The sequence below is a fragment of the Etheostoma spectabile genome, chromosome 24 (assembly GCF_008692095.1).
Source record: "Etheostoma spectabile isolate EspeVRDwgs_2016 chromosome 24, UIUC_Espe_1.0, whole genome shotgun sequence".
NCBI classification, from domain to species: domain Eukaryota; kingdom Metazoa; phylum Chordata; class Actinopteri; order Perciformes; family Percidae; genus Etheostoma; species Etheostoma spectabile.
This window is the reverse complement of record NC_045756.1, coordinates 14,865,007-14,874,509: the sequence shown is the minus strand read 5'-3', so window position 1 is coordinate 14,874,509 and position 9,503 is coordinate 14,865,007. Positions and strand designations below refer to the sequence as shown.

The 9,503-nt window shown below is 37.1% G+C and overlaps 1 protein-coding gene across 1 annotated transcript in view; it reads right to left on the bottom strand.

The window, feature by feature from the left end:
• The window catches only part of dgkza (diacylglycerol kinase, zeta a), a 154,233-nt gene that overhangs the window by 69,678 nt on the left and 75,052 nt on the right, over positions 1-9,503 (bottom strand). The window contains exons 17-20 of the mRNA XM_032505889.1: positions 9,342-9,397; positions 7,598-7,660; positions 5,453-5,526; positions 1,219-1,330 (exon numbers count right to left, since the gene is read on the bottom strand). Coding sequence (XP_032361780.1) covers positions 1,219-1,330; positions 5,453-5,526; positions 7,598-7,660; positions 9,342-9,397 — 305 coding nt within the window. The remainder of the gene's footprint in view (positions 1-1,218; positions 1,331-5,452; positions 5,527-7,597; positions 7,661-9,341; positions 9,398-9,503) is intronic.

Genomic DNA, 9,503 nt, shown 5'->3' with positions numbered 1-9,503 from the left:
CTATCTATCTATCTATCTATCGTGTACAAGAATATAACTTTTGGAAAGACAACAATGTAGCAAACATGAACAATAATAAAACTTGAACTTTTGGTATTCATCCCCCAAAGATATGTCAGTTCCAGCTACCCAGAATTTTTCCTAAAGGTCCCGTGGCATATGGCTCTTTGGATGCTTTTATATAGACCTTAGTGGTCTGTAGTCTTTTATGTAGGCCTTAGTGGTCCCCTAATACTGTATCTGAAGTCTCTTTTATATAGACCTTAGTGGTCCCCTAATACTGTATCTAAAGTCTCTTTTAGATAGACCTTAGTGGTCCCCTAATACTGTATCTAAAGTCTCTTTTATATAGACCTTAGTGGTCCCCTAATACTGTATCTAAAGTCTCTTTTACATAGACCTTAGTGGTCCCCTAAAACTGTATCTGAAGTCCCTTTTACATAGGCCTTAGTGGTACCCTAAGTATTTGGAACTCTCTTTATATAGACCTTAGTGGTCCCCTAAACTGTATCTGAAGTCCCTTTTACATAGGCCTTAGTGGTACCCTAATATTGTATTTGAACTCTCTTTTATATAGACCTTAGTGGTCCCCTAATACAGTATCTGAGTTCTCTTTACATAGACCTTAGTGGTCCCCTAATACTGATCTGAAGTCTCTTTTATATAGACCTTAGTGGTCCCTAATACTGTATCTGAAGTCTCTTTTATAGACCTTAGTTGTCCCAAATACGTACGAAGTCTCTTATATAGACCTTAGTGGTCCCCTAATACTGATCTGAAGTCTCTTTAATATAGACCTTAGTGGTCCCCTAATACTGGATCTGAAGTCTCTTTCCCAAAATCCAGCCTTGCTGCAGAATTCCAGTCACTAGAGCCAGTCCCACAATGAGCTTTCCTTAGGATGTCTCATTTCTAAGTCTGTAGCTTTTGAGGGGGGGCTGGCCTTTGCTTGTTTGAAAGCCATGATGTCTCTCTCTATACAGTTCATATGTGTTGGAATAATATTTATTGTGTCACTGTAATAAAAACACATGTGCAGAATAAACAGTGGCTTCCATTTCTTATTGTGCATATTATCATAAATAGTAATTACCCTTTACTAATCATCACACTTGACGCCCAAGGTAATTTATTTTAATCAAGTAAGACACTCTCGGCTTCCAGCTGGTCTAACTTCCCTGGTAACCATGGCTACCAGGATTCCTCTTTGCTACATACCAGTGAGGTCATGGTGAATCCAATGACCTCGATGTAGCCATCGTCATGGCGTTGAGGTTCAAAGTCGTGATGTTCACCGGGGTTTCCCCAAGGTGTAGTGCCTGCACAGTATCTGAAGAACACAACACACACACACACACACACACACACACACACACACACACACACACACACACACATACACACACACACACACACACACACACACACACACACAATCATCACCAACCGTTCAGTCAGAGACACTTGCATCAAGACATTTGTAGAAACTTGTTTTACAGTTGGAACTGGTGGAAAAGGCTGTGGTGTCTGAGATCTTTGAGTATTCTAGAGAGAATAGAAAAGAGTACTGTACATTGTATTTACCCGCAATATATCAATTTGCACTACTTGCATTGTTTTTGCATTGTGCTTTTTATATCTATTAACCCTTGTGTTGTCTTCCCGCCAAAATTTAAAAAAAAAACACTTTTTATCAATGTTTTTAACTTTCTCTTACATTTTGTCCCTTTTTTAAAACTTTTTTGTCCCTTTTTTCCCAACACGTTTGACGCTCTTTTTTTCAACGTTTGTCCCTTTTTTTTTGACGTGTAACACTCACTTATTAATTTATGGCCAATACACCTCATTTATAGGAACTTACACCTAATGTTTGAGTTAGAAAAGCAGAAATTAGGAATTATTTAGACTCAAATTAAAGCAATGCATGTTGATGGATGATCACAGACTGGAATATGTCAAATTTGACTCTACCGTTTGAAAACCAATTTTTTTTTTTTTTTAAATGCTATAAAATTTAATTAAAAAAAAAAAAAAAATTAATGAAAGTAGAGATTTGGACTTGCCAAAGAGCGTTGTGTGGAATCAATCATGTTATTTTGGGTAATTAAAAAGAACATTGACATAGGAAAATGGGTCAATTTCACACAAGGACAACATGAGAGTTAATAGATAATAATACCGTAATAGTCCTGCTTTCTTTGCCTTTATATGGTCAGCTTTGTTAAACTTGTGTTTAGGAGTTGTGTATTTCTGTGCAAATGCATTGAGAGTAATAGAAAAATTTAAATTCCTTGTATGTGAACACATACTTGGCCAATGAAGCTGATTCTTGTCCCACTGTGTGTCTCCACTGTGAGCCCAAATGCTAATTATCATCAGCACATCTCAGTGGAAACATTCAGGTAGCTATGGAAACACATTGCATTCACACAGAAAAAATGCAGACACCTCATCTTGTTATTATGAGTCACTATCTCATAAATAAGAGATCAGGATATCTTAATCATGATCATTTTAAATATTGTATTAAAGGAGAACTCCAGCTGATTTCTACACGCAGCTCTGTTGTCTGTAAATTTGGAGTGTTGTCAGTAGAGAGAAAAATGAAAACAACCGATGCCGCCTACACCGTGTTATCCTCCTGCTAGCGTTAGCACCCAGGACGCTTCAACAGGGCAAGTTTTAAACGGGTTTTTAGCCTCCTAACATGGTTGAAATGTCATTACAAAGGCCTAGCCATGTGAAGGGAGTCCACACAGTGAATCTGACAGAAAGGCATGAAAGTCGTGCTACTTCAGCTCTGTTTAGTTCCGGTGTTGAGATGACAAGACGAGTGCTTAGGGACCGTCAAATACTAATTGTCAGATAGAGATTGGATAAACATTAATTATTGGATGGGAATCAAATATCAATTACAATCATGATTTTGGGTTCCCACAATTAAAGGAACATGGGTGACTGCGGTTTGAAATGTGTGCTCTGCTCATTAATACTCTGCAGCATATCAAATCAAACGCTTCCTACACTAACATGCATGACTCGGAAAGAACGCAGCAAGGCAGTGGCGCGCCAGCAGTGGCAATACGCACAGCTGTTCGTTACTAAATCATCTGCAAACCACACCAGGCTGCTACAGTATACACCCCAGACTTCTACACACATCAGAATGCTCGATTATAACTCGACTCAGACAGCTGATTAGGACGCATTGCGCTGTAACACGTCTTTTGATTTAATTCAAGGTATTCATTTTTATATTCTCCAGCATTGACGAAAAAAAATATCCAAGGCCCCCAAAAATAAAAACCGATTTCCTACCCAACGAAACAATATCCAAATAGTCCAGCCCCGCTGGAATGTGTATATTTATTTAAATGTGAAAGGGCAATACAAATATTTGGTCCCTAAAATCAATGAATAATCATGGTAAAATATTGTGATCTCAATATTGATCCAAATAATTTTGATTATCATGTTGGCCATAATCGAGCAGCCTCAGCAAATACCTAAAGCTAGGATATTAAAAGACTCAAAAAACCTTGATCAGGACTTCCTTCATTTTGGGCTATATGTTTAAGAACATAGACATGATTTTAGAATGTCTGTCTCCAAAGTGGAGACCATCTGCTAAGGGTTTTATAGTTATATTGTTTTAGTATGCAACTATGATAAAAGGGTGATAACTTGTTTTCCTCTTTTTACTTTGTAAATAAAGCTTTATAGTTCTTTTTAACTACCCAATTTCACACTTTCCTTAATTTAGGGGTGACCTATTTAATTTTATAGCACTTGAAAAAAAATGTACAGTATGTGGTTTTGAAATAGTATTGAGTAAAAGTTGACATATTCAAGTCTGAGATTATCCATCAACATCCATTCCTTTAATTTTAGTCTTAATAATTCCTAATTTCTGCTTTTCTAACTCAAACATCAGGTATAATTTCCTATAACTGAGTTTTATTGACCATGAATTGTCCGTTTTTAAATCACATCTTAAAACCCGCCTCTTCTCTGTGACCTTTGAGACCTAGTAAGATGTTGACTTCATTTACTGCATTTAATTATTTAGTTTACTTAATTTTTATTGAGCAGGTATTATTTTTACTTGTGTTATAATGTTGTTTCTTTTTGTATTTTTCTGTACAGCACTTTGGTCAACTTTGGTTGTTTTAACCCTTGTGTTGTCCTCCCGGGTAAAAAATTGACAAAAAATTGACATTTTTGTCCCTTTTTTAGACTTTTTTTTATGTTTTAACTAACACAACCCTACTAACACTAGTTTTACAGTACTTTTTGGAATTCCTGGTCAATGACCCTCATCTATATAGAATTATACCTAATATTTGAGTTAAAAAGCAGAAATTATGAATTATTTTGACTAAAAGTTAAGCTCAGAGGAATGTACAGATGAGTTTAGTCAGGAATGAAAGGGATCAGTTGTATTTGCAAAGAGCGTTGTATGGAATCCAATCCATTTTTCTGTGGTGATTTGGTTGAAAAGAAACCCATATTTCAGATATAGACATTTTTTGAAAGGTGTCAAATTTGACCCAGAGGACAACAGGAGGGTTAAAGTGCTTAACAAATAAAGTTGGATTGGATTGGATAAATTGATGAAATAACTATTAAAATAAATGAAAGTTCATAAGTTAGTGTTACGTAGTGTTGAAAACGTCAACAAAAAGTGAGAAACATTGGGGGGAAAAGTGTCAAAAGTGTTGAAAAAAGGGACAAAAATGTAAGAAAAAGTTAAAAACATAGATAACAAGTGTTGATTTTCAATTTTGACGGGAAGACAACACGGGGGTTAAACCGTCTGTGGGCTCGGAAAATAAAGAATATAGTTCAAAAAGCTTAATTTGGCAATCACTAAAGCTTTATAAAAGCTTTATAAACTTACAATCTTTGTTCCCAGGATCTTTTCCTTCTGTCTGTTAGAACTTAACAGGGAGAAGGTGTTTAAGTTTGCTGCTCCCTCTACATGGAACAAGTTACAGAAACCCATGAAACTTAATGAGCGGCTTTGATTGACATGGAGGCAGACACACATCTGGCTGATGTTTTGCCAGATGTGTTAAGGATAGGTTGAATTTGAGGGATGTGCTGATTCAGTTGTTTAATGTTTTTAGGTTTTTTGTGTATTTTGTGTGGTTATACTGCTGCCTGTCTTGGCCAGGACACTCTTGAAAAAGAGATTTTTGATCTTAATGAGTCTCTTCCTGGTTAAATCAAGGTAGTAGGTAATTGGAAGATGTTTGTGTTTAATTCCTAAAGTCAGGAAATGCTTCTTTCAAATCAACTTTTTTCTGATACTAAAAGAGATACTACAGTATCTTCAAGTCAAAGTAGACAAAACCAAACAAGTGAACACAAAGTAACAGTACAATGGTGTATTAGCAGTAGACATGATGGAAGGTAGTATCAGTAACAACAGTGTTGGTAGTAGTATGACCTGGGGATGTTGAGGAAGACCAGACACTGCAGCTTCAAGTCCTGAACCTTCGATGTTAAATCTGTCCCGTCACACTGGGGGGGAGAGAGAGAGAGAGAGAGAGAGAGAGAGAGAGAGAGAATCCGGTTACATGTATTATTATATCAGATGGATTTACTCATTGTTGTTGCTTATATGTATGTTTGTTCTTATGCTTTGGCAACACGGATGGATTTTTTTTGTCATGCAAAAAGCAACATGAAATTAAAAAATTGAAATTGAGAAAGAAAGAGAGAGAGAGAGAGAGGGGGAGAGAGAGAGAGAGAGAGAAAGAAGAGATGACTTTATACATACATATAAATATATCATAATATGATAATATTATATATATATATATATATATATAATTATATCTATATATATCATATTATATATATATATATATATATATATAAAAAATTTGAGGTCAGGCTCAGGATATATTCCACTGTTGTTGTACGTAGAGTTAAAAACACACACACACACACACACACACACACACAACACACACACCACACACTACTGGACTTTGTCAACGAGCCAACTTATTCAGTAGGGAGAACAGATACACTGTTGAAGTAGGAAATAAAAGGCTGCCACTTCTTTAGAAATCCCTCACTAACCACTTCTGAGCGCAAACTTGATCTTCTCTATTTAGAAATGAGATCATGTCTTTCAGCCAGGAGGACAAAGAGGGGATGTTGACTATTTCCAAGCCAAGGAGTATTCTCCGTCTCACCAAATGCAAAGGCAAAGAAAAATCAATAAAAATCTGAGTCACTTAAATGGCCAATTTGTCTCTCCATTGTGTTATGTTTGATGGCCAGTAGGTTACGTGATTGGCCACAGCAGCATGCCTTTCATTTTCCATGCTTTTGGGAATGGGGGGAGTGGATTTTCCAATGCCTGCTTTACTGTGTATAGGCCTATAACACCTTTTCTTCATCCAAACTAAGAAAGACAAAATTCAAATTTGAAAAGTTTCCAAGTCCATTATTTCACCCAAAAGATGCAATTAGTGACTAATTGAATGGCTTGGTGTACACTAAGCCGGGTTACAAAGTAGTATTGTCTCTAGGTGTCCCTTCAGCCAATTTATCAGGTTTTAGAAGAAAAAGAAATGAACACAAAGTTACTCAATTGGCTGACGCTATCTCAAATCATTCAAATCCTGAATGTCAGAAATTCTCTTGCCACAGCTGAGTAGCAGCTCCCCTAAATGAAGGGACTATAGCACCACCTCATGCCAGTCTGGGCCTAGTACCGATCCAAAGCTTTTATAAAACCCCTATCCCGGCCCATCCACCCCTGGAGAACGTCCAGAAGTGATCTACATATCCACCATGCTCCACCATTGCTCTATCCTGGAGTCATAATCCCTTTATTTCAGCCAGGTTTTGGTCTCTGTTCCATACGTTGTTCTTCAACCGTCTATATGCTACCCTCCAACCTTTTGATTGGTTCCCAGAGGACACCAGCCTCATGCTTTTACTGCAACACCCATGAGGGAGAGGCAGAGCTCCACTTTCTTACATTTGGTCCTAAATACCAGGCTGTAAGAGGGGAATACTTTCCCCAAATTACACACATTTATACGCTGAATTTAAACATACCACATACACACACAAAAAATTCCATATTTACTGGGAGAAAAATAGGATTGTGTGACGATAGCAGCATGTATCAAAGCCTGTGAGGACCTGAATATTTCTAGACTTTTTTTTTCTTATTTTTTGAATAGCTTTGTCTCATTAATTGTAATATCAACATTGGTGTAGTATTTTAGTGGCGTTGGTTTTGATTTTTTTTCTATTGCATCTATCTATTGTTTTCTATTTGTATTGTATTATTTCTTGTCTATTGAATTTGTATATATTTATGTTGCGTGATGCTTTGGCAATATTGTTCTGGTTACATTAATGCCAACAAAGCTAAATGAATTGAATAGAATTGAAAACCACAAGCCCGACAGGCGGCCATTAAATACCCTGCATGCATCCATAAAGACAGACAGACAGACAGACAGACAGACAGACAGACAGACAGACAGACAGACAGACAGAGAATATGAGACAGACAGAGAGAGAGTGACTGTTTTTATACAAATGATGACTGACAGCTACTCACCACCACTTTGATGTGCTTTGACAGGTCTTTGGAGCTTCCCATCAGGAAATCTGAGAACGCTGTCTGTATGAGAGACATATACACACAAAACAGACAGACAGATAAGCAGGATGGTCTCAGAGGAGTGCACCTTGAAACCTACAGTAGGATGGAACGATCTTCCACTGTCTCTGGCAGGGAGTGTTCAATCTTCATCACTACAAAGTTATTGAGTTGTGTGTCTCACCGCACTTCCAAATAATTCAATTAATTGTTTTTATATATATCAGTCTGACCCAAGTCAAGTGTCTAAAGGACCAAGATCAGACATTTGTCACACATCCTGGGAAGCAACTGGTGTGACCACAGAAAACTGTAATACTACAAAGAATAACGATGGGCCCCAGAACATTTCACTGGCACTGCTGGTATGATTGACACCAATAGTGGAAGTTTCTCTCATCGCAAGTGTTATGTGATTCTGTTAATTGCATCATCAACACGCTCATTGCTTAATTCCTCGCAAGCAAAATATTCCAAGCCAAATGTCACAATCATTTAAAAAATAAATGCTCCATCGGCTGCAGTAATCTGGGACTGTCATGAAAAGAATGAATAACAGATGAATATTTAAATTATTTAGGTAAAAAGGTTCATCCTCACATTTTAGTGCAACTTATCACATGTTAAATTTACTTTACAGGATTGGAGAGAAATTAGAGAGGGACAACTGCCTGCTTATATAGAAGACAACTCCAATTGTTGGACAATTTGTCAGTATGGTATGTGTGATATGCTTGGTCAGGGAGACGTGGACACAAAGGAAGAGACAGAGGAGGGACAGAGTAATCTGGCTGTGACTTCAGAGCAAAAGCGTGTATCCTATTACAGACTTGAACATTTAATTGGCATTAAAGGAACTGCATACTGCCCTAGGCACTAGTCATCGTTCTATTACCTTTACTGTTAATACACTGTTCATCATGTCCTTTCATTATACCTACTGATAGGAAGTGCACAGGCCGCCTATATGATGATTATGCCTGCTAAAATGAAGTTTGTCTTTGCCACTGTCGAACTAAATGCTTGCTCTGGGGGGGAATTCTTAGGTCTTAATTATAGAGTGTGGTCTAGACCTGCCTACAGTATCTGAAAAGTGTAGGATTAGAAGATAACTTGTTATGGTTTGACACTATGAATAAAGTTGAACTGAATTCTGTAACGCTGACACATTTCCTTAGACATTTGAACGTAGCCATGTTTCCATCTAATTGTCAAGCAAATTTTAAGAGAACTTTTAAAATGTCGCAAAAAAGAAAAGAAAAATACTTTTAGTGTTTAAGAACTGCAACATTGTTTCAGAAAAATAAAGAAAGTAAAGTAACTTGAAGTGCGCAAATACCCGCACTATCGGGGAGTGTATAGGTGAGCATGTGCACCCGGGTGGATGCTTGGGGTTTGTGTAATGAGGTCTCAACTTTGTGAAATGTTGATGTACTATATTAGAATACAATGTACACTATTCATAATATTTTCTTCAAAATATTTCATCTGAATGTCTAACATTAACCACCTTTTTGTAACAGGATCTGGTCTTGAACACAACTTTGGATGAAACTGTACATTTAATGATGGCTTCTCTAAACACAGCCCATGCCCTTCAACAAGCATATATTGTCAAAATCTTGAGAGAGCTGCTTTAACACCAGAACAGCACTAAACAGAAACATTCACACAGTGATCTGTAACACGGAGAAGCACTCACCCCAGCATAGAACATCTTATTCCTAAAACGACTATTAAACTTCTCTGGGTTGGCCTCTGAAACAATGACAGACAGAACATCAACAAAAGATGTACATATGTACATATACAGCATGTAGCACATTCAATGAAAAAGCAATGCTCCCATTGCTGTATTTATATA